We start from the raw sequence: 25916 nt of genomic DNA on the forward strand, positions 1-25916 counted from the left end.
GACAGACATCTTCTAGTCCCAAGAAAAGTGAGGTTCTTTGCACCAGGACCCGGCAGCCTTTGTATTCAGGATATATACCTAGCATGCCTCTTATCCTGACACCCCAAATTCCTCAGTTTCTCCACATTCTTTTCTTTAGTGATGTCTAAAGCAGAGTCCTACTATGTAGCTCAGGCTGGCTTCAAACTCTCGATTCTCCTGCCTCAACCTGAGCACTGGGATTACGGTGCACAGTACCACACCAACCTCCCTCGGTTAGGTTCTGTTGCCAGTCACTTACAGTAGGGCTCTGGAACTTGGGTCTCACCGAGGCGAAACCTTGAGCCATCATCTGCCCTCAGATGCAGCACCCATTCAGGGTTTGCTGATGTGGCTCACAGACCTAGTCATTGTAAAGATACTGAGATAGGGGATGCGCCTGCGCACTGCGAGCGATAAGTATCCATCCCATGTCAGTAGGGGTGCACTACATTCTTTTTAAAGTTATGTTTGTGTATGATGTGCTTCTATGCAGGCATGATTGAACTGCACACATATGGGAGGCCAAAGGACAACTTTGTCCCGTAGGTGCTGTCCTTCTATCTTTATGTGGATCCCAGGTATCCACCTCTGGTCATCAGGCTTGTGTGGCAAGCATTTTTACCCACTGAGCCATCTCACCTAACCCCCCCACATTATTAATAATAGTAACTTATTACTAAGTCCAAATCAGCTCTGCTATTCTCATGCAGAACCCTAGGGTGCTCTGATCATTTTCGCATTCTCTTCCCTGTCATTTCTATCACCCACTTGAACCATCCTTTCAAACATCTCCATTCCCTGACTCTGACGCATGCACACAATTGCATGTGTGCACACACGGTTGCATGCATAGTCTGATGCATGCACACAATTGCATGTATGCACACGCAGTTGCATGCCTGCACACACAAGCACTAGAATTCTTTCATCCATCATCCTAGTTCCTGTTGACTGACGTTTTTATTCATCACATTTATATTTCCAAAAGAACGGCATTTTCATGTTTATCTTCCCTGCATAAAAAGTAAATCTAGTAGACACAGCAATCAAGGGGGCGTGTCAGTTCGGGAAACCGACACAACTAGGCATTTCAATAAGAAAGGGACTAAAAACAAATGAACTAAATGCCAATAAAAGGGATAAAGAAACTGAAATTATGTTTGAAGGACACACCATAACAGCCACAGAACTCAGTTGTCAACATCGCCTCTCAATGCCCATGACTTTAGGCAGCTCCTGGCACAGATGTTGGCCTCAAACACATATCTACAATGCGATAGAAAAATGATTCCTACCCGTAATGTGTTTTAAATCTTATGCAAAGGCAACTTTCTGATACAATCTAGTTAGTGTCCAGAAATCTAGCTGCAAAGGAGGTTAAAAAAAAGTTCCTAGCCATCTAAAGTTCAAGAACACGTATAGCAGGCTCTGGGTTAACAGATGTTAACTCGTGTTAACACCCCTTGCACACTGGGGACAACAAAATCATGGTCCAATAGAGAACTTGAAGCCAGAGGGAAGTGGGTTCCTAGATTGCATGGTTGTAATTGATGGTTAGATTTTCTTGGTGTTTTTCTTAAGTTTTAGTACATCTAACTCAGAGAAATATTTTTTTTAAAAAAATGTGCAAGATCAAGCAAGATGATGATGATGATGATGATGGTGGTGGTGGTGGTGGTGGTGGTGATGGTGGTGTTGTTGATGGTGGTGGTGGTGGTGATGGTGGTGTTGTTGATGGTGGTGGTGGTGGTGATGGTGGTGGTGGTGGTGATGGTGGTGGTGGTGGTGGTGGTGATTGTTGTTGTTGGTGGTGGTGGTGATTCACATTTATTAAACAAATGTGTTCTGAACTGTTGCTGTGCACCAGACTGTGACAGACACAAGGGAGATAATAGTAGCCAAAAGCAAAAAAAAATTTCTGGAGGATTTGGGAAAGTAGACTATTCAATGGCCTATTTACTACTCAGGTTCAAGGCCAACCTCTGCTACTTACTATACTGCTTGAACAAGTCGATCAGGGGCACCAGACGGGATTAGAGATGTGTGCCACCACACCTGGCTCCTTTGTGTCACTGAGGACCATCTCCCTGTATAGCTGAGGTAAAAGGGGTACAGGTGAGGTGGGAGACCATGGAGAAACAGATTGTAGGGGTGGTTTGTAAGGTTTTTTAAGAGTTTAACTTTAACTCTGAGGGGACTTATGAACTATTGGAAGACTTAAAGACAGAAGGTGGTATAATCTGACTCGTACCTTTGAAGATACTCCTCTGGCAGAAGTATTGCCAACAGCTGGGAGTAAAGAAGTATGAGCAGCCTTTCATCAGGAGGGCTTGCGGGTAGAAAGATGCAGCAGTATCATTCTGGGAGCACTCGGCAGGTGATTGGCTAGAACTCGCAGTAAGCGCCTGGTTCTGACCTGTGTGTTCTCCTCTATCTTTCCTTATTCCCTTTGTTACAATTTGTTCGTCTACTCTTACCATATTGATTTGTAAGATGGAGTTTCAATGTAGCTCCAAGACTTGAAATTGTGATCCTCCAACTTCAGCCTCATTCCACCTGCTTTTATTTTAATTCACTCATTTTGTTGAGAAAACAAAATCCTTTAATAAGCTATTTTCTTAGGACAGCAGTGCTGTCTCGTCTGCTTGTCTTTGAAAGCACATGCTCACATAGTTATTTAACGTCATTCCAATTTCAGGCTTTGGGTGAGGAAAAAGAATGTGCATTTGCCTTGGTGGGCCTCGAATTCTGCAGTGTTGTTTAGAGACAGTGCCAAGGGCTGTCGTGGCTCAGCAGTTAAGGGGCATGCACTGCTCCTGCAGAAGACCCAAGATTCAGGTTCCAGCACCCACGTCAGGCAGCTCGCAGTGATCTAGAACCCCAGGTCCAGGGGCATTTGAAATCCTCTTCTGGGGTAACCACACACACACACACACACACACACACACACACACACACACACACACACACGCACACGCACACACAGAGACAGACACACACACATGCACACACAAACACAAACACACACACACAAACGCACTTGCTGCACACAAAAAGACACTCACATACAAACACACATGCACACAGAGATATATACACATAATTAAAGATAAAATACTTCTCATTAATATGCCATTTATTCTCTTTTTAGGACGACATTTCCAACCAAGCTTTTCTAAGCAGCCATCTCAAAGGGCCACAAGGAGCACGTGGCATAAATCCTTACCATTTTTCTTTGGGTTCCTGAACTACTTTTCATGGTAGAGTTTAATCTGGCGGTTTTGGAGCAGCAGAGATGAAACCAAATCCCTTATGACCCCCACACAAGAGATGTGTGCAGGCAGAGCTATCTGGGAGCACTGCAGAATAGATCAGAATGGTCGTCTGATGTGAGTTGAGCTGAAAGGATTCTCTCTCTACAGAGAAATCCAGGATGAGGAAACCAGAGGTCACCTTCAGTCTGGGCCATAAAACAAGCCAAAGCATTCTTATGGAGCAGCAAGACAAAGAAGCTTACAGAGAAGAGGACACTGGTTGTCTAGGTTAGGGCTTTACTGCTAAGTGGAGACACCATGACCAAGGCAACTCCTATAAGGACAACACTTAATTGGGGCTGGCTTCCAGGGTCAGAGGTTCAGTCCATTATCATCAAGGCAGGAATACGGCAGTGTTCAGGCAGGCATGGTGCAGGAGGAGCTGAGAATTCTACATCTTCCTCTGATTGCAGCCAGGAGAAAACTAGCTCTCAGGCAGCGAGGATGAGGGTCTTAGAGCCCATGCCCACAGTGACACACTTCCTTCAACAACACTGCACGCACTCCAACAAGGCTCTGCCTCCAAACAGTGTCACTCCCTGGGCCAAGCACATACAAACTATCACACTAGTACCTGGCACAGAAGACATGTTAGAGTGTTCCAGATAGGCACACTTGCATCCTTGTGTGTTTCCAACACTTTGCCCAATAGGGGAAAGCTATAACAAAGTCCATGACTGCATTTACCTGGGGTTGCTCCTTTTCCATCAACTTCTATCCTCCTTCCAAACCAGTAAGTCTCAGGGTTTTGTTTGTTTTTTCTCCACAGGGACCAGAGTTCCTTTTAAAACATATATTGTGGGGCTGGACAGACAGCTCAGCAGTTAAGAACACTGTTTGCTCTTCCTGAGGACTTGGGTTCAATTCCAGCACCCACATGCAGCTCACAACCATCTGTAGCTCAAGTCCCAGGGAATCTGATGCCATCTTCTGGCCTCCTAGAGAACCGGGCATCACATGTGGTACACAGACATATATGCAGGCATAAGACCGTACACATAAGATACATTCAAAAATAACTCAATTGTTTTAAATTTTATTTTTGTAAAAAAATAACCCAATTGTTTTTAAATTTTATTTTCAGGTGTGTGCATGTGCATGTGTGGTGTGTGTGTGTGTGTGTGTGTGTGTGTGTGTGTGTGTGTGTGTTCCTGGAAAGGCCAGAAACTATCTCATGGCGCTGGAATTAGAGTGAGCTGCTTAGTGTAAGTTGAATGTGGGTTGTCTGGACGAATGAAGCAGGCTGGGAATTGCTGAGCCATCTCTTTAGCTCGGTTGCAAAATTTCTTAATATCAACAAGATTCTTTCTGGTTTTGATATGTGTTGATAATTGTGGTATGATTTCTTCGTATTGTGACACTGGGGACATAATTTTGCCAACCTGTTTTGCTCTTTCAGGACCACTCAGTCCAAATTCTTTGGATGAAGTTGTTCTGCCTTCCTGACAAAGTTGATGAATTAAAATATTTCTTCTTTATAGTCACAGGGTCTGATCGGGGGTGACATGTATTCAGGTCAACACTAAGCAGTCTTTCCTGAGACTCTTTTTAGACTTAGATTATTTTTGTCTATGAGCATAAGTATGCTTCTCTCTCTCTCTCTCTCTCTCTCTCTCTCTCTCTCTCTCTCTCTGTGTGTGTGTGTGTGTGTGTGTGTGAGAGAGAGAGAGAGAGAGAGAGAGAGAGAGCGCAGGCACACATGAACTTGCATGAGCGCAAGTTCCTGTGGGGGCCAGAGGAGGTTTCAGATCCTCATGAAGCTGAGATTATAAGCTGTTGGTAGCGACCTGGTATGGATGCTGGAAACTAAACAGGGTCCTCGGGAAGAGCAGCAAATGCTCTTAACCACCAAGCCATGGCTCCAGCCCTTTCCTAGAGAAATTTGTTCTTGTTCTTGGGAGAGATGCTGTCAGTGCCCATGACGTCATGATGCACATAAGGATGATGCCGTGCAGGCTGTCAGCCGTCATCTTGTTCTGATATGGAGGTCTTGCATCTGAGAATAAAGCAATCACAGAGGGAAGCAAGCTAGAGATGCTGAGAGGTAGAAACAGAGTCTCGAGATTAGGTAAACTCTAGCTAGGTGTGGGAGCAGACCTCAGGGCTGCAGAAGCAGGAGGACTGCTCTACACATAAGGAGGTTCAGGTTAATCTGGGCTACAGAGTTGTAAAATCTCTCTCTCTCTCTCTCTCTCTCTCTCACACACACACACACACACACACACACACACACACACACACACACACTATTTGAGCCTTGTGCCTCCTTAGTGTAGAAATACCCTTTAGATTGCCCAGTCTCATAGAGCAAAATTCCCTCTTCAGTTTAAAGTTTGAGTTTCTGCTCCTTCCTTCTGAAATTGTTCCACATAATACAAGGAGACACAAATCGGGACGTGTGCAGTCACTAAGTTTGTTCTGCCTCGTTCCGGCCATAGGAAGAGTATAAATTCTGATGACCGAGACTAGTAGATTGAGTGACGCGATTTTCTTACTACTCCATTTCCTTGACAGTCGATTTTGTGACTATGACAAGTTACCGCTGTGGCTCAGTGGCCTCGGCAGTGTTAGAGTAGACATGGAGTCATTGGGTGAAGTTATAGGTTAGGTCTGACTTAATGACATCACAAGTATTGATTTAGTGAGAAAAGTACTTTGTGTTTTAAGTTTCCTGCCCTTTATTTACTACTCCCTTGAGTCTGTGATTTGCATTTTGGTAACTTAAAGGCAGGAGGCGGGGATATTCTCAGATGACATTTCACGGAATAATTTTACTCCTTAATCAATTATACATCTTTCCAAGTCTCTTGGAACTGACTCCTTTAGCTCCATTTCTGCTCTTGAAAAAAATAGAAATATCAGAATTTTCAGCCTCCTGGGGAAGTGATGTTTGTATTATCCCAGATATCTGAGAAAGACAGGAGGGAAAAGGCTGGCAATTACCTCAGTTTGATGAAGAAATGTATTAGTAGCAGACAGTGAGTGTTACATAGAATCCCCCCCCAATATTGCTGTGCTTAAAACTGATGACCAGGTTTTAAATTTAGAAACATAGTTCATTTGTGAAATGGGATTTGAACCATAAGAAATATGACAAGCCTGAGTGAGCTCTGAGTGGAGTTTGGAGCAGAAGAATCTTGCTGTGGGAACATTTTATCATGTGGATGAAATAATGGGGGGAGACCATGACAACAACTCTGTTAGCCTTCGCCATGCAGAGAAGTCTTATAAAGGAAAGGGTACAACTCCAGAAACCCTAAAACGTCATGGCCTTTTCCGAACCCTATTTCCCTTTCTACCAGAAAACCATACAAGGTCACTGTATAACCTGATCCCAGGAACTGAGCGAACCCCATTTTGGGTAAACCATTTTGTTCTCATTGCAAGAGATGATCCCTAGTCTCGTTTTGGCAGTCAGCTTCATAAACATGGAATTATCTGTTATGAAAATGACTGGAGAGATGGCACATGCTGCTCTCTCAGAGGAGCAGAACGCAGTTCCTGGCTCCTAGGTCAGGCGGCTTATGACAGCCTGAACTCCAGCTCCAGGGGTATCTGATACCTTTTGGCTCCCATGGGCACCAACACTCACACGCACAAACAGGCACACATATATAACTAAGAATAAAATAAACCTTAAAAATAACTTTAAAAAGAAAATAGATAGTAATTTTCGATGGATAAATAGGGAGATAAACGAGTGCGTGCGAGCTGACTTTACCCATGCATATTTCATAACAAACTTAATAGACATAGAATCCTGCCCAGCAGAGTTGGGGTTTGCAGTAGGAGAGTGCTGGGAGGATAGGCTTCCTGGAGTCATTTCGAGGCTCACCGGGTTGGAATGGACGGCAAGGGGCAGGCAATGGGAGAGAGTGACTGACTGACTCCTTTTCAGCCTAAAGCAATTCTCAGCTGCCAGAAAGTTGAAATATTAGAGCAAATTATACGGCCTAAGTTAAAATAAGCGCCCTAGGAATAGGGCCCTATAAATATTAAGATACATTCATTATGTAAGAAGCAGCATCCCTAATTCTATATTTTCCCCGTTTCTGAATCTTAATAACCACTGTTGAAATCACCATTCTCGTTAATGTCTTCAGCTATTTACTTCTGCTGGTTGAGACACAAATTATTGGCACATCCTCAAAGCCATTGCCTTCTGATTGTTTCTTCCAGGAGCACCCTTTATAGCTATCAATAGAAAAAAAAACACTTAAAAACCATAGGTGTTTTATATGTAAGAATTTTGCATTCTGGCGTAGCACTGGCACTATGCCTCAAGCCAAACCAGATCAACAAGCAAAAAAAAAAAAAAAAAAAAAAAAAAAAAATCTACTCTTCATTCACGTTTCTGACTTACGTCGCAATTCACAGAGCATTAAGTGTAGCATCTGTCTTATGGCTAATAGTGTGAAATTATTTTTTAAAAACAGACTTAAGTCATTCATTTTTCTTGTATTAAAAGCCCTTATGTGGTAGCCACAGCTAGAGCCTGGGTCCTCTGAACAGAAACTCTGGTGATGGTTACAAGATGGTGAGTGAATTCCTGGTAGGGAGACTTGGTGAACACAGTCTCTTTCCAGAGGTCAGCGGTTAGATAGCTGTAGGTCTTGGAGATGGCATCAAAGCTGGCCTTGGCAAAGTTGCCCAGAGTGGCAGTGCAGCCTCTGGCTGAATTATAGCAGTCATCTGTAACAGACATCAGCAGTAGCTTCTTGGGCACAGAAGCAGAGACAATGCCAGTGCCTCTGGGGGAAGGGATGAGATACACCAGCATGGAGCCACAGCGGCCTGTCACCTTTCATGGAACAGTGTGGGGCTTGCCAATCTTGTTCTCCCAGTAGACTCTTCGCACCGGGACGGGACGATAGAAAGCTTGGCCAGGATGATGGCCCCCTCAGATGGCAGTGGCTACCTCCTTGGAGCTTTACGCCTTGCGACCATTGAAGTCCCCAATAGCGACGAAAGCCTTGACCCTGGTCCGCTGGCCAGCCCGAGTCTGCTTCTGCCCGGGCGGATCGTCAGAACCTCATCCTGTAGGGATGCACCCAGGAAAAAGTCAATAATCTCAGACTCTTTAATGCTCAAGGAGAACAGGTAGGTTTCCTCCAAGGACTTGATCTTCATATCCTTAACCAGGCAGCCCATCATCGTGGTGATGAAGATCCATTCCTTGTCTTCAGTTTTAACTCCACGAGCCCCGTGGCCTTGATCACTGCCATGGTGAAACGGAGGAATCCCCAGTGGAAGCCCGCGTGGCTCCTAACCCTGGCGGACCGGAAGTCATCCCCTCCCGCTGCACCACTGTACCGGTATCATCCGCCATTTGGTGTTTTCCTGACAAAGCATGTGAAATTATTTTTAATGTGTTTATCTGGCAGGATCTAGGCAATCATACTACGTGTTATAGTAGTTATTTCAACAACCTAGAAATAGGTACTGTTCCACTTGAGAAAATAAAGGGTCAGCAATGAAGGGTTTACCCAAAGCCATATAATTAGCAAGTGGCTGAGACAGCCAACCACATCCTACCCTCTGTTTTCCTTTTCCTTGTTTTCTAGGCAGAGTTTCATAACATCCCAAGCCGGCCTAAGCTCTGCACCCAGTACGTGTGTCACACCCAGTTCACGTCACGCTCGGAGCAAGCCCAGCATTCATGCGCCCAGCGTGGGAACTCTACCAACTGAGTTACGTCCCCAGCCTCAGCGTCTTCACATTCTATCTCACAGACCTTATTAGGTATATATGAATACGCGCAGGAATATGAAGAGAGAAAGAGACTATTACAGAGCCAGTAAGATGACTCAGTAGACAAGGTGTCTACCAGAAGCCTGGTGCACTGAGTTCCACCCCCAAAACCCACATGATAGATGGAGAGAACTCATCCCACAAGCTGTCTTTTGGCTTTTACATGCATACCTTGCCCCTCCCCAATACATAAATGTAAACTGTTAATTATTTATAAAAGGAACTTTAAATTGAAAAGAGACACTATTAGGTTCCCACTCTAAGTTTAGAATCTAAACTGTTACTTAAGGCCTGGCCTACAAGACTGCAAATGTATTTATTGAGCTGTACTACAAACTTGCCTTCTGGGGACCTAGAGAGTTGGCTCAGCAGTTTAAAGCATTGGATGCTCTTGCAGGGGACCTGGGTTCGATTCCCAGCATCCACACAGTGGCTCCCAATAGACTGTAACACCTAGTCCAGGACATCTAATACCTTCTTGTGATCCCCACAGGGACCAGGTACACATATGATGAACAGACATTCATGCAAGGCAAAACATTCATACAATAGAAGCAAATGACGAGATTTTAAAAAAGGCGGGGGGCAGAGTGACACATATCTTTAGTACCAGTGGTCTGGAAGCAAAGGTAGACAGATCTCTGTGAGTTCAAGTCCAGCCTGGTCTACAGAGTGCGTTCTAGGACAGCCAGGACTACACCCTGAGATTGTCTCGATAAAAATTAAAACAAAAAACAAAACAAAACAAGACAAAACAACAACAACAAAACGCTTCCCCTGAGCCTCTGCTAAACATACCTGACAGTCAGTTTCCGCTCAGTGTTCTGCCTTCATCACCGATGATCAGCACATCTCTGTGTCTTGGTAGATAGCATTATCGTTACTTTTTAAATGTGGCCGAGGACCAATAGATGGCTCAGCCATACAAGCCTGGGAACTTGAATTTGATACTTGAACCCACATAAAGGTAGAAGGAGGTAACATATTTTAACCACACACCATGGCCCGGAAGCAGCTGCCGCCGCCGCCTTCGCCGTCTCTGCCGCTGTCGTCACCATCATACAACGTAATGAAATGAAGCTGGGAGCTGGATACAGCAGCTCATGCCTGTAATCCTAGCACTTGGCAACTGGAGGCAGTAGAATCAGGAGATCAAGACCATCCTCAGATCCAGGATGGTTCAAGGCAAGCTTAACGAGACCCTATCCCCCGCTCTCCTCCCCCAAAACAATAAGAAAAAAAGAAAGAAAAGAGGGAAACAAACAAAAGTTGAGCTAAACCAAATGTCCAAATGTGATTGCTCTGGCACAGAAACAAACCAAAAGGAGACGCGGTGCTGGATACAGTGCAGAGACTTTGATCAAAATGACGAGTGGGAGCAGCTGGCTTGGAACGTACCAACTGTCCAGACTCAGATCATTCATTTCTCTGTGCCTCTATGTGCAATTCCCTAAAATGGGATGCTCGGAGAGACTTATACAATGTGAAGTAAGTTAAACAATGCAGTCCCTGGGTTTCTGAATGCACAATGAATGTAGCCACTGTTATTAATTTGTTGTGCCCTGGGCTGACTCTGAGGGCCTCCTGTCTGTTCTCTGTATCTGCTTCTCCCTAGGTGACCTCTTTCGATCCCATGGCTTTAAAAATAATCTATACTAGCGACTCCAAAATGTATGCCTCCTGCCAAACGGATCTCTGCAAACGTGAACCAATTCATGTCACTTTTCTCTTCAAAATCACTGCCAGGGCTTCCCATCTCTTTTGCCGAAACAACCGGAGCCCCACCAAGCCTGTGAGGCTCTTCGTGCCCTGTCCTACTTTGCGGACCATTCTTCCAACTCTTTCCACATCCCTTGTTTTTCAGCCACGCCGCAACTGTATGTTGAACGCCCCTAAAGGTCTTGCTCCTTGGACCCTTTCTACTTCCCATTCTGCCTTGTGTGCCCATCCCCAAAGGTTCAGGCAACGTGAACCTTTGTGTGACTGAAGTTCCTGCTCAAACATTATCTCAGCAAAGGGCCTACCTGCCCCTGACCCCCGGGAAAGAGGACTAATTCCTTTTCTGTTTCCTTCCTTGCTTTACGTTTCTATATTATCCGATTACTAATGCATCTATTCATTTTCTGTAATGGTCTGTTGTTTTTGCCAAGAGTGTGAACTGAATTAAAGCAGCAACCTCATCTTGTTCACAACCCCTAAGTCAGTGCTTGGTATATAGCAGGCATTCAATAAATATTTATTGCTTAATTATAATTATGTTAATTGCCCAGCTTCTAACATCTCTTGCTCTTTCTACCCTGCTCCTTTGCATCTTGTGTTAGAGAAGACACAAACTTCCGCATGAATTACACTAGTTCTTAAGACTCTTATGAAACTTTGGGGTCAGTGTGTTGGTGTATCAGGTAAAGCAGATGCCTCCGAGGCTGATGACCCGAGTTCTATCCCGGGGACCCACGCTTAGAGAGGAGAGGAATGACTGCTGCAGGTTGTCCTCTGAGCTCTATGATAGTGCTGTAATATTGTGTGTGTGTGTGTGTGTGTGTGTGTGTGTGTGTGTGTGTATGTGTGTATGTGTATGTGTGTATGTGTGTGTATGTGTGTGTATGTGTATGTATGTGTGTGTGCTTGTGTGTGTATGTGAGTATATGTGTGTATTGTATGTGTGTGTATGTGTATGTATGTGTATGTATGTGTGCTTGTGTGTGTATGTGAGTGTATGTGTGTGTATGTTTATGTGTGTATGTGTGTGTATGTTTATGTGTGTATGTGTGCATGTGTGTGTATGTGTGTATGTGTGTGTGTATGTATGTGTATACACTTGCACACACACAAAATAATAAGCTAGAAAATTTCTCCATAGTAGGAGTCTATTTACTATTCAGCAGAAATTAAGACATATTCTCACCTGCCACAAACTCCCAGCTAAGAAATAACAAGCAGTGCTAGTGTGGTGGCTGAACAGGCAAAGGCACTCGCCACCAAGGCCAATGGCCTGGGTTCAACCCCTGGAATGCACAATGCAGAAGAAAAGAACAGACCCTTGCAAGGAACTGTTAATGACTCGAAGCCCAAGGAAGCTTCCGAGCCACCGAGATACTGGTTCTGTAATGCATCCAGACAGAGCAGTTGACCAGTCTTAAAACTTTTCCTTCCCCCTACTCATTTCTCTGAACCTTAAGCCCATTCATTTACTTAACTCAAATTTTAAGGCACTTTTTCTGAACATCTCTGTATCCCACCCATCTGTAAAGACTAAAAGCTATAAAATCTATGGTTTCTATCCTTCTGCTGCCTCATCTCCTCCCTGCTGTCTCTCTAAACCCATAAGTCCAGGACAGGACCACTTGTCTAAGGCTGCCGGCTTTCTCTTGCATTCTCATCTTCCCCTTCGGCTCTTTTCTTCCCAACAGTCAGGGATCTCATTAAAACGTCAATTACAGGGACTGGAGATGTGGCTCAGTGGTTAAGAGCACTGACTACTCTTCCAGAGGTCCTGAGTTCTACAGTGGGTTTATATATATAATAAATAATAAATCATTTAAAAAGTCAATTACAGGGTGCTCTCTGTTTAAAGATTTCTATGGCTTCCTTTTGTTATTCCACTGTAAGTTAGTGACTCATAAAACGTCTGGCCTATTATCCTGGTCCAATGGGATGACCTGTCACATACTTCTCTACTGCTGTTTGCCCACCCGACCGGGACTTCTGGTTATATTGGCCTCCTTTCATGTTCTCAAGCACAGGAAGCCCCAACTCTGTCCCCAGGTCTCTGTACTAACAACTCCTAGTCTATATGGGCCAGCTTTAAATGCCGTTTAAGCCAGAGAGGCTTTCTCAGACTCTGTTCTGTCAGAGAGTGAGTTAATTCTGTTATCATTCGGGGTCCATAACAGCATCCAATAGAGAGTGCGCATTCAGAAATAAGCATAGAGTGACGACTGTCTCAACTTAGACAGCTGATGTAGGAATTTCCTAATACCTAGCCTTACCATTTTCCCCATTCCCCATATCCGCTCAAACCCATAATTCAAAGGACCAACATTAACAGAAGGGCTTTCTTAGTAACCACAGGTCAAGATTTGGATTTCAGTCAATAGTTTAGAATCACTAAATAAGGGAGGAAAACAAAACGTCCGAAATGAACACTGTTGAAAAGAAAAACTATCACTTGTCATTCAAAATAGTAAAACCCACGAGAAAGAAAATTCATAAAATCAAACATCTTTGAAGTCGGATAGGTTAGAGGATATAGACAGGGAGAGGAAAAGTGAGACAGGAAAACGAAATAGATAGAGTGGAGACAAAGCCAGCAACCAAGCTGTAAGGACGCAAGGTTCCGGGTTAGGGTACCACTTCTTGCCTTGTAGATAAACTAAGATGCGGTGAGGTGGGATGGGGAGGGTAGAAATGATAGGGTCAGGCACCAGAACCAGTGACGCAAAAGAAGCTAGAGAGGAAGTAGAACGGAGCGGAGCCAAGGGAAGAGCAATACAAAAGCAGCCTCGGATCTAGCCGGAGTGGCAAGCGTTAAAGGGAGGCGGGGAGTGACGCGGTTTGCGTCTAGAGCGGCTCCTTGGAGTCCACAGCATCCACCGCCGGAGCCTCGCCTTCCTTTCTCCGTCTGCAGACATATCGAGACACAAAAAGAGGAAACCCCTGGATCCGTGCGAGGGACCTATTCCCAATATGACCGAGACCACAAAGACCCACGTTATCCTGCTGGCCTGCGGCAGCTTCAATCCCATCACTAAAGGGCACATTCAGATGTTCGGTGAGTCCTCCCGCCCACCCCGGAGGCTGCTTCCGCTGCTCTACTCTCTCGTCAATACCAGGGTTTTCCAGGGCGATTTGGCAGGAAGGCGTGCGCCCCTCCGGAGGGGTGCGCCCGCTGATCTGGCTGGTGCCAGGTCAGCCCCAGCTATCCCCGCTAGTGAGAGCCGATGCAAACTGCGTTTTTTTTCCAGGCGTCTCTAGCTTGGGGCCAGATCGCCTCGCCGAGGGCCAGGGATGGGGGAGGTGCGGGGCTGGGGGTGAGTGTCCTCTGGGGTGGGGTGGGGGCTCCAGGTTAGAGCCCTGGAGTGCGGTGGTTTGAGTACTTGGCGGGCAAGGGTGGGGATAGGGGCAGAGACTGGGGTGCGAAGAACGGAGGAGAGGATCTAGAGATAACGTGCTGTTTGTTTAGGATGGGCAGAAAGCTCGAAGGAGTTAAATGAGCCTCGGAGACACAAACACTCGCACACGACACACCAGTGGCAGGGACTGGGGCTTCAAGGAGACTACTACCGGGCTTGGCTGGCGGTTCCGGGAGGCGCAACGTACAATGTTTGGGGCTGGTAGCCTTGATGGCCCAGAGAGGTGGATGTTGGCTGATGGCGAGGGAGGGGTACCATTGCCCTGCCTAGGTTTGGCTCCGGCTGCCTTGGAAAGGGAGGGGCGGGGCGGCTGCTTCCAGAGGTGGTCCACGAGCCGGCGAGATGGATCCGGGCCCAAGTTGGCCAAGGTTCTGCCCAGGGCGGCGATGACACCGGTCATCCTTGCGGTTGTGAGTGTGAGGATGGTTGTTTGGATGTGCGCGAGAGCTCATGTGTAGGGTAGGGACGCGTCTTCCTGAGTTTGCTTTTTGAGGTTTGGGACGTACAGCGAGAGGGGGAAAGCCCTGGAATCTGGGTGCGTGCATAAGGTCCAACAGAGAGGCAGGAGAAAGATGATTGTCCAGGCAGGTTGGAAATTTCTTGCCACCAGTGCGGAAGCCACGCGGCTCGGAGGCGGCTGCTGTAGGACCCAAAGGCACAGGGTGTGTGCGCGTTTAGACCCCTGAAAGAGGGACGCAGGGTCACTTTAAGGGAAGAAATTGAGAAGTTAGAAGTTGGGGGGTGATTCTTTTTCCTGGGACTCAAGGAAAGGAGTAGGGGAGAGCCAGGGCTCTGGGGATGGCAGAAGGACAGGGTGAGAGTCCCTGACCCGGCCCTGCGGTGAGGCGCTCTCCACAGGCGGCGGTGCTGAAACGCAGCGCGCTGCTACTGGCTGCGGGCACACGTGTTTGCCCAGTTCTGGAGGACTGCCAGAGCTTTCCTAGGCTGTTTAATGAAAGCCACAGCATATCCGTGAAGACCACCCCAAATGCTCAAGCTAAAAATACTCTCCTCTAAACCTAAAGGATGAATCTGCACTGGGCCTGACGGCTAAAACTCAGGACGTTATAAAACTACCCCGAATGCGGGGCAGGTTCAGGAGCCACCTTACAGAATGGGGAGAGGACGCCTAAGGGGTAGCCGTCCCTTCTGATTTATTCTGTAAGCTTTTAAACGTGTTTATTCAGAAATGATGCCAACTTACCTGTTAAACAGGGTGCTTTGTTCCAGCATCAAGGTAAACCAGCAGCAGGGTAGGCCACCTCCTCAGTCTTCTGAAGTAGCAGCAAACCAGGCATCCACCAGTACTTACCTTCTTGTGAGTCCAGTGTCTCGTCTTCTCCTTTTCGTCCTCGTTGCCCACTTTCCTGCTGGCAGTCTTCTGTTGATATTATTCCTCTTTCCCTCGTCCAGGAATCGAGCTTCCTTGGGAACTCTAGCTTTAGGAATCTTTAGTGGGAGAGTGGGTGCTGCTCCTTTCTTTCTAGGACGAAGGATGTGGGAAATCCCACTTGCTGTAATCTCAGAAGTGGGCCAGAGCAAGGGCATGGTACTGTAGCTGGAGAGCGTGGTAGCGAGATAGAGATAGAGGTGGTTACCGAGGGAATGCTGACCAGCCAGTTCTCCGGGAGCTTTGGGGATAGAATGTGAAAGCAGGCACGGGTTGTAGCAGAAGATTTTGCATTCGGAATAAGTGAAGGGAGACATTTGGCAGTGGCCATTAGTCACTTCCCATTGGTACTGAGGACCAATCAAGAATAGCTGTCAAGAAAGCCCTTTTAAGTGTCCATTAAGGGTAACATAAAGAAACCCAGGGAAAGAGCTGTGATGTGGGTTCACTCAGGGTTGGGGGAACTTACCACCTAATGGAGGCATTTCTAAAGTCCATAAATAAACAGGCGAGAAGCAAGCAAGAGGTGGAAGACAAAGGAGATGTTAAACCATTTATTGTGGACTCTCTCACTGGTGTTTTTGAGCTGCTGCAGTTTGAAAACTATTTTTATGGCATTTATTTCCTTATTATTTGTGTGTGTGTGTGTGTGTGTGTGTGTGTGTGTGTGTGTGTGTGTGTGTGTGCCAGATGGAGGTCAGGGGACAACTTGTGAGTATTGCTGCACTTCTACTGTGTGTGTACCGGCTACTGAGCTCAGGTTGTCAGCACCTTCGCTTTCAAAGCCATCTTTGCAGCCCTATAAAAATGTGGGGTTTTTGTTTGTTTGTTTTTGTTTTTTTAATTTCATTGTTTTTTTTTTTTTTGAGACCCTGTCTCAGCTTTATTGCCCTGCATGGCCTAGAACCTACTATGTGGATCTGACCAGCCCTGAACTCACAGAGATCTACCTGTCTCTTCCTTGTGACTTGATTTATTTCATCTTATAGGTCTTGATAATGGATCTCACTCTTAGCCCAAGCTGGTCTCGAAGTCGTGTTAATTCTCCTGCCTCTGCCTTTGCAAATACTGGAACAGGCATGCGCCACTGTACTTGGCTGTATAAATTACTGTAGTATGACAGCTTCTAGCTGAAAGCTTTTTGTGTATGTTTTGAACTTGTCATATTAACAATCTGACAAGACAGACATCACCATCTCTTTTGCGAGCAGGGGACTGGTTTCTAGAGACTGAGCAGGTAACAGAGTGACTTGATTTTGAGGCAGGGGCTCAAATGACCTAGGCTGGCCTCAGCATGACTGTGCTAGCCGAGATGACTGGAACTCCTCACCCTCCTGCTTCTGCCTCCTGAATGCTGGGATTACTCAAGGACACCCAGTCCTGATGGTGCTGAGTTTCACATCGCTGATCCCTCTTACAGATACCGCAGTACTGCACGAGCTAGGAAGAAGTGCTCACTAATTTGGTTGGGTCATCTTATGAGCACTGGTTCCTTTAAATGTATCCTAATTAGAGTGAAATTGACCATCAGCTTACTGGACTCTCGGTGACATGTCTTAAGAGCTCTTTCTCAAAAAAAAAAAAAAAAAAAAAAAAAAAAGAAAGAAAGAAAGTAGATAGCATTGGACAAGCTATCCATGAACTATTTCCTTTTGAAAATGGCTCTATGGTTTGTCTCCCCAAGAATACTTAAGTACTTAACATAATTAGATTACCAAACTTTCTTTAGGGATGTGAAATTTGGTGATACATGATTGTAACAAAGAATTTGAGATTCGGAGGCCGGGGGATCAGGAATTCAAGGCAGCCTTTGCTACATAAGGCCAGCTACATGGGACCATCTCCAAAACAAAACAAAACAACCCCAACCAACCAAGCAAGCAAACAAACCCCAAGACCAACAAAAAATCCCGAAGCTAAAAACAAAAACAAAAACCTGCTCAATTGCCGTAATAGAGCACCTGTAGGTTTTTAAAATCGAGTTGCTTACTAGAGGAAAAAAAAGGCAAAATATAGACGAGACAATCAAAACCAAGATTTAGAACTAAAGAACTCACTTTTGTCTGTTTTAGAGATGCGTTTGTGCATTGTTCCTGTGTGTTCAGGAGCACGTGTGTGAACAGGGGCACATGTGTTAACAGATGTGCATAAAGGCCATTTGACCATTTTGGGTGTCATACTTAGGTGCCATCCACCTCTTTCAGGCGGGGCCTCTCACTGGCCTCTCAGATCCCCAGGGATTTGCTTGTTTCCTCCTTCCCAAAGCTGACATCACACCACACTCGTGTGTCACCAACCTTTTTTTTTTTTTTTTTTTTTAATGTAGGTTCTCAGGTCCTTGCAAAGAAAGTACTTTTGATTAAGCCATTCCACAAGCCTCGTTCTTTATTTGTATAAATTATACCTAGGACAACTTAAAATATTTTAGACTCGATCTTTCTGTTTCTCTGACAGGGGAGTTGGATTTATTTATCCAATGTGTAGACTACAGAAACATAGGAAAACAGTATTTGTGACCAAGATAATGGACAGTTTCTTAATTCACAACTAAAATGTCCTCAGGGATGAATAAAAAGTTTTTAGCAAAGTAAAAGCATGAACTAATGATGTCACTTCTCATGGGTCGACCTCACTGCATAAGGAGGCAATGTGACACTTGAAGGATTTTTTATGTAAATTCTTAGTTTTCATAACTTTAAAGAAAATTATACTGAAATACCATTTCTAGCATACCGACGAGTAATCTCTATTTAAAAATAAATGCTAACAGATATTTATGTTGATATATTCGATAGTATACCATTGAGTAGTCAAACAGCAAGTTTGAGTACAAAAGAAAAAAATGGCTGATCGATTAGTTTGGGCATAAAAGAAGAACGAGACGGTTTAACCAGAGCAGAAATAATACCCTGCTTTTGATGACTGTAAAATAGATTTTCTAGGGTTTCTATTTCAACGTGTTTCTTTGAGCAGTCTGATCATTTGAAATGAGCAGAGTCTGATTCTGTTCTCTGTGGGTGCAGATGGAATGGAGCCCCTGTTGTTACGGCCGAAATGAATTTGAGGGCCAATGATAACTACCAGAAAGTAAGAAAGCATTTAAGAGGCTAACCTTGTCAACATAGAGAATTCCAGGTCAGCAAGAGCTACACAAGACCTTATCCTGGGGGATGGAGGACATTTAATGTGTTGAAATACTTGCATTATTAAATGGTCACTAAACACAATATAGTACTCCATACTATGGATTTGCTTGCTCTCCTATGAGACAAAACAGATTTGGGATAAGGGGAAGGCAGAAGAGGGGGAGTTTGAGTCAAGTTCTCACTAGGTAGCACAGACCGCTCTACAACTTGATACATGGCCCAGGCTAGTCTTGAACTCACCATCCTTCTGCCTTTTTTTGAGTGCTGGGATTAATGGCTGTGTTCCACCACATCTGGCTGAACTAGAACATAGTATAACCCACTTTAAAATGGCAAAGCGGAAGACTCTATGTTCAGGGCTCACTTCTTTTTTTTTTTTTTTTTTTTGTTCTTTTTTTTTCCGGAGCTGGGGACCGAACCCAGGGCCTTGCGCTTCCTAGGCAAGCGCTCTACCACTGAGCTAAATCCCCCAACCCCACAGGGCTCACTTCTACAGTTGATTACACGGTAAAGGGCAAGTACAGGTGTGTCACCTGAACAAGGTGTCTATGTGAAAATCCGGAAGGAACCAGTTTTCAGATGTCCACACTTGAATCCACAGTACCTTCTCATACTCATGCTTGTGACTGCAAGAATGATATTGAGAACCACTGGTGCCGCTGAAAGAGGGAGCCATCGACACAGCTGGCAACAGGGGCGAGGAGAATCTTACAGCTAGCTCTTCCCTAACGCAGGCCAGCAACAAAACATACCAACGCAGGTATCTTCTGCTCATAGCAGGAAAAGGGCCTTGTTTTTCCAATTTTTCTGCACACTCAGAACGTTTCTGCCACCTCCCCCGGCATTCTCTTCCCTCCCCACTCTACTTTGACTAATACCTTTATTTAGAGTCTCATTTCAGCAGTACTTTCTCAAGAGAACCCCCTGCTGACTCCTAAATAAGTCTGGCTTCCCTGACATTTGCTTTCGTACCACCTGACGCTGTCTCTCTGACATCGCTCCCATTTCATCTCAAACTCTACACTATAATTGAATTTCTATACGGAGAGAAGGCGTGTGTGATTCCCTAAAACCTAGCACAGAGTAGGTGTTCCACCACAATTGCTGGAATAAACAGGAAATGAAGGACAGGATAAAGTCTGTGCCAGACAGACGGACTGAGCACGCTCATGGACTGAGACAATGAAACAGGGTCATCAGGTATCAGAATCAAGAAAAGTTCATGATGCCTCAAGAGAAAGGGTACAGGGAGGAGAGTGCCAGAGGAGTGGGTGAGGTCTAGTCGGTTGCAAAAGCTTGTGACTCCTCTTAAAGAATCCAGACTTTATCCCAATGGCAGTGAAGGGACACTGTGCTGTTTTTAATCCACAATACCCAATACCAAAAAGCAAAAAGACGTATCTTTTTAAATTAATACTTAATTGGATTTTAAGAGTTTATTATTTTTATTTATAGGTATATGTGTATGCCTCAGAGGCCAGAAGAAGGCACAGGTTACCCTAGACTTCAAGGTTCAGGTGATGGTGAGCTGTCTGACATGGGAACCAAACCTAGGTCTTCTGGGAGAGCAGCAAGCATTCTGAACCCCCGAGCTGCCTCTCTAACCCTTGTAGTTGAATGTGGAGCACAGGTGGCTAGAGAAGGGAAGAATGGGGTGACTTCTTAGGCACCCATTTCAGCGACACAGAGTCAAGAGTACACGGGCATGTGGCCTGGCTGGCACTGTTTGGGAAGGACACAGTGTATCCGAAAGTCACTGAGGGAGTAAACAGAAGTTCCTGTTTGCTGGTTTGTATGTGCCTCTCCAGGGCAGACAGTAGAAAACACCAGAGGAGAAGCAGGTTTTAGCTGGCGGACAAAGTGAATATGAGTGGATTTTACTTTGAAACTACAAAATTCACATACAAAGCACTGGAACAGGAGAAGTAGATAAGTTCAAAGTCTCTCGGTAGCCTGGTATAGCTGATTGTTATATGGAAAGCTCCCAGGAGATGTCCTTCAAAGTGCCTCACACACGAACACTACTGAGGTTCATCAGCATTAAGGAAATTAAGAAGATCAAAGGGGTTTTTTCTTTTTTAGTATGAAATTGGAAGATAACCAAGATCTTAAATTGATTTTTTTTTTTTAACGTGAAGGCTGTGAAATGGGAGCAGCTGATATATAGGTCACAAACTTCTCAAAAAACGTGCCCATCCCCAAGATGGTGGATATAGTAACACCATCAAGCAGCACCAGGGAGTCCCATCAAACACATGCTAGACTACTAAGGGTTCTACTTGGGACTCTCATGGCTGCTTCTTGGGCAGGAGCTGTGTGTGCTCATGAGACGGGAGAACCCGGCTAGCACAAACAGGTAGCATGGTGGACTTCTTCTGCTGCTGAACTGAGCGGCTGCCTCCATGTGGAAGGGAGCTGACTGTGGGAAGCAAATCTCCCATGCGGAATTCATCCCAAGCTGGAGACACTCTAGAACAGGGCTCCTGAAGATTTTTCTATTTGCAGACATTTTTCACCTAAAGACATTTTTTTCCCAACCCTGATTATATAAATATATAAAATATACATACAAACCAAACATTTGCTGAAAATAAATCAGAGGAATTTATTCTAGAACAACCCTCTGGTATACATGTGCTTTTGTCATTTTATTATGACCTATTATATTTATTAGAAATATAATGTATACAAATATAATAAATGTATAAATAGATTCAAATATTAATATATAAATAGAGCATGATATATTAAATTTATTAGATATAAATCATATTATTCTATAGATTAAAGAGAATTTACATGTTAATGTTTGTTTTTACATGAAGAATGAAAGCTTGAGGCTATGACTGTCTTTCACCCGGTAGAATATCGGCTTTCCATTTAGGAGGCGTTGGGTCTCATCTACAACAGCAAATAGACCCAGTTCAGTGGTGCACTCAGGAATCACATGGGGAAGGATCAGAAGTTCAGGTCATCCTCAGCTACAAAATGGGTTTGAAGTCAATCTGGGCTACATGAGAAGTTGTTTAAAATACACATACATGTGTATACACACACACACACACACACACACACACACACACACACGCACACACTAAAACTGAACTCCCAAATAAAAACCCCTGGAAGTTAAATTCTGACTGAATATTTGATGCTATGAGGTGCAGAACATCTTCATGTTTCTGAGAGTTACTGCTGTTTTAGTTTTACAGCTAGCAGTGCTCAGAATCCTGCTTCACGTACACACACACAGGCAGAAGCACATTTAGGCCATTTCAGAAAGGGTTGGAAGTTCTGCCCTAATCTCTGATGGTTGGGCTTGCTTGTCAACTTGACATACCTGGAGAGAGTTTCAACCGAGAAGTTAGCGCGATCACCTTGGCCTATGTTTGTGTCGACGGAGCATTTTTTTTGAGTGCTGATTGGTATGAGAACACTGTGGCCCTAGTGGACAGCACCACCCTGGGGCAGTGGGCCTGGCTGTACAAGAAAGCATGCTGAACGCACCAGGGGAAGCAAGCCAGTAAACAGTGTTTCCTTTGTAGTCCTGCTTCAGTTCCCGCCACGCCAGACTGTAACTTGTAAGCTTAAATAAACTCCATCTCTTCAACTGCTCCTGGTTATGGGATTCGTCATGGCAACAGAAAGCAAACTGGAACATAGCCCCAAGCCAAAACTCAAGTCCACAACCCAAAACGGCAATTTATTAAATAGAAATTCTAACACAACACAATACAAATAAATACGATTTTGGCGCTTACATGCAGAAGCATGACAAGAAGACCAGGAAAGCCTTTGTTTTCTGTAATTAGATCGTTATGTTTCTGTGAGGAGAAAACCTTCATGGCAGCAGCAGCACAGCATACGATTGTCTTGACTCTGCCCTGGGTGTTTGGGACAGCATGCATCAGTGTGACAGGCTTAATGACATACACAATGCACACTGTGACCACGGTGTGTTCTCTAGTGAGGTCCCCGGATGCATCATGGGTGAGTACCACCAGAAACACCTCAGATCCACCACACATTTGGTTTTGAATTAATCTTTGGCCTTTATGCATCAGAACCCTTTTCCTGGAGGCAAATGCTTCTCACTTTCAGTCACAGGGTCCCACTTGGGGTCAAGTTTCACAGTTTAAACAGCTATGGGCTGTGACCCAGAAGGTTGATTTTCTTTGAGTTTTGGAATGAAGAACTATTTCTTTTTTTCTTTACTTGATCATATTGTATGTATCTGAACTCCCCTCTCCCACTCAGAACTCTCAGACTTTCAAAAGTGAGGTGGGTGTGGCTTGTGTCTGGTGGGTGAAAACAGATGGATTCCAGAAGCTCATTAGCTAACCATGCAAGCTGAGTTCATGAGCTCCTGGCTGAGTAGTAGACTGTGTCTCATCTCACACTGGAGTGCTAGTGCACCAGCACAAACACATGCAGACATGTCCAATTGCACACACCACATATACCAACTCCCTTCATAATTAAGAGGCTCATTGGCCTTTTAAAAAATTTTATTAGTTATATTTCTTTACTTACAATTCAAAGGTTATTCCCCTTCCCGGTTTCTTGTCCATAAGCCCCCATTCCCTCCCCTCCCTCTCCCCCATACGGGTATTCCCCCTATACATCCCCCTTATTGCCCCCCCATATTCCCCTGCACTGGGGGTCCAACCTGGCAGGACCAAGGGCTTCCCCTTCCCCTGGTGCCCCAACAAGGCTATTCTCTGCTACATATGCAGTTGGAGCCCTGGGTCAGTCCATGTATAGTCTTTTGGTAGTGGTTTAGTCCCTGGAAGCTCTGGTTGGTTGACATTGTTGTTCTTATGGGGTTGCAACTCCTTCAACTCTTTCAATACTTCCTCTAACCCCAAGGGTGTCCTGTTCTCAGTTCAGTGGTTTGCTGCTAGCATTGACCTCTGTATTAGACATGCTTTGAATGTGTCTCTCAGGAGAGATCTATATCCAGTCCTTTTCCACATGCATTTTCTAGCTTCATCAATCTTATCTAGTTTTGGTGGCTGTATATATATGGCCCACATGTAGGTCAGGCTCTGAATGACCATTCCTTGAGTTGCTGCTCTAAACTTCCATATCTCCTCCTATGGATATTTTCCCCCTTTTAAGAAGGAGTAGGAGCATCTGTATTTTGGTCATCCTTCTTCTTGAGCTTCCTGTGGTCTGTGGATTGCATCTTGGATAATTCAAGCTTTTTAGCTAATATCTACTTATCAGTGAGTGCATACCATGTGTGTTTTTCTGTGATTGAATTACCTCATTCAGGATGAGATTTTCTAGTTCATTCCATTTGCCTATGAATTTCATGAAGTCATTGTTTTTGATAGTTGAGTAGTACTCCATTGTGTAGATGTACCACACGTTGTGTATCCATACCTCTGTTGAAGGGCATCTGGGTTCTTTCCAACTTCTGGCTATTATAAATAAGGCTGCTATGAACATAGTGGAGCATGTGTCTTTGTTGTATGTTGGGGCATCTTTTGGGTATATGCCCAGGAGAGGTATAGCTGGGTCCTCAGGTAGTGGAATGTCCAATTTTCTGAGGAACCTCCAGACTGATTTCCAGAGTGGTTGTACCGGTTTGCAATCCCACCAACAATGGAGGAGTGTTCTTCTTTCTCCGCATCCTTGCCAGCATCTGCTGTCACCTGAGTTTTTGATCTTAGCCATTCTCACTGGTGTGAGGTGAAATCTCAGGGTTGTTTTGATTTGCATTTCCCTGATGACTAAGGATGTTGAACATTTCTTTAGGTGCTTTTTGGCCATTCAATAATCCTCAGCTGAGAATGTTTTGTTTAGCTCTGTACCCCATTTTTAATAGGGTTATTTGGCTCTCTGGAGTCTAACTTCTTGAGTTCTTTGCATATTTTGGATATTAGCCCTCTAAAGATCTTTTCCCAATCTGTTGGTTCCCGTTTTGTCCTAATGACAGTGTCTTTTGCTTTACAAAAGCTTTGCAGTCTTATAAGATCCCATTTGTCGATTCTTGATCTTAGAGCATGAACCATTGGTATTTTGTTCAGGAAAATTTCCTCAGTGCCCATGTGTTTGAGATTCTTTCCAACTTTTTTGTCTATTAGTTTGAGTGTATCTGATTTGATGTGGAGGTCCTTGATCCACTTGGACTTAAGCTTTGTACATTGTGATAAGAATGGATTGATTTGCATTCTTCTACATGCTGACCTCCAGTTGTTGAAAATGCTGTCTTTCTTCCATTGGATGGTTTTAGCTCCTTTGTCAAAGATCAAGTGGCCATAGGCGTGTGGGTTCATTTCTGGGTCTTCAATTCTGTTCCACTGATCTATCTGCCTGTCTCTGTACCAATACCATACAGTTTTTATGACTATTGCTCTGTAATACTGCTTGAAGTCAGGGATGGTGATTACCCCAGAAGTTCTTTTATTGTTGAATATAGTTTTTGCTATCCTGGGTTTTTTTTTTTTGTTATTCCAAAATGAATTTGCAAATTGCTCTTTCTATCTCTATAAAGATTTGAGTAGGAATTTTGATGGGGATTGCATTGAATCTGTAGATTGCTTTTGGCAAAATGACCATCTTTACTATATTAATCCTGTCAATCCATGAGCATGGAAGATCTTTCCATCTTCTGAGATCTTCCTCAATTTCTTTCTTCAGAGACTTGAAGTTCTTGTCTTCCAGATCTTTCACTTGCTTGGTTAAAGTCACATCAAGGTATTTTATATTATTTGGAACTATTGTGAAGGGTGTCATTTCCTTAATTTCTTTCTCAGCCTGTTTATCCTTTGAGTAGAGGAAGGTACTGATTTGTTTGAGTTGATTTTATATCCAGCCACTTTGCTGAAGTTATCAGCTGTAGGAGTTCTCTGGTGGAACTTTTGATAGTGTACTTAAGTACACTATCATATCATCTGCAAATAGTGATATTTGATTTCGTCCCTTCCAATTTGTATTCTTTTGACCTCCTTTCTCTGTCCGATTGCTCTGGCTAGGACTTCGAGTACTATATTGAATCTATATATTGTATCTATAAGTAGGGAGAGAGTGGGCAGCCTTATCTAGTTCCTCATTTTAGTGGGATTTCTTCAAGTTTCTCTCCATTTAGTTTAATGTTAGCTACTGGTTTGCTGTATATGGTTTTTACTATGTTTAGATATGGGCCTTGAATTCT

At 44.4% G+C, this 25916-nt stretch overlaps 1 protein-coding gene, 1 long non-coding RNA gene and 1 pseudogene across 3 annotated transcripts in view; 2 read left to right on the plus strand and 1 right to left on the minus strand.

Annotated features, from left to right (window-relative positions):
- Window positions 1-5547: 5547 nt before the first annotated feature.
- LOC134481571 (uncharacterized) lies at window positions 5548-10869 on the plus strand. The gene is made up of 2 exons (XR_010057227.1): window positions 5548-8774; window positions 8900-10869. It is a non-coding gene; the product is annotated as an uncharacterized LOC134481571 (long non-coding RNA).
- Window positions 7767-8676, minus strand: Rps2-ps37 (ribosomal protein S2, pseudogene 37; annotated as a pseudogene).
- A 2760-nt stretch (window positions 10870-13629) lies between the features above and the next one.
- Window positions 13630-25916, plus strand: part of Nmnat2 (nicotinamide nucleotide adenylyltransferase 2) — a 175816-nt gene continuing 163529 nt past the window's right edge. The window contains exon 1 of one of the 2 annotated variants that reach the window (XR_010056909.1): window positions 13630-13857. Coding sequence is in view for 1 of the 2 variants with exons in the window: in NM_001048042.1 (NP_001041507.1) it covers window positions 13773-13857 (85 nt within the window). In the remaining variant the exon portion in view is untranslated. 2 annotated transcript variants of the gene reach the window in all.

This window comes from Rattus norvegicus, chromosome 13 (assembly GCF_036323735.1).
Source record: "Rattus norvegicus strain BN/NHsdMcwi chromosome 13, GRCr8, whole genome shotgun sequence".
NCBI classification, from domain to species: domain Eukaryota; kingdom Metazoa; phylum Chordata; class Mammalia; order Rodentia; family Muridae; genus Rattus; species Rattus norvegicus.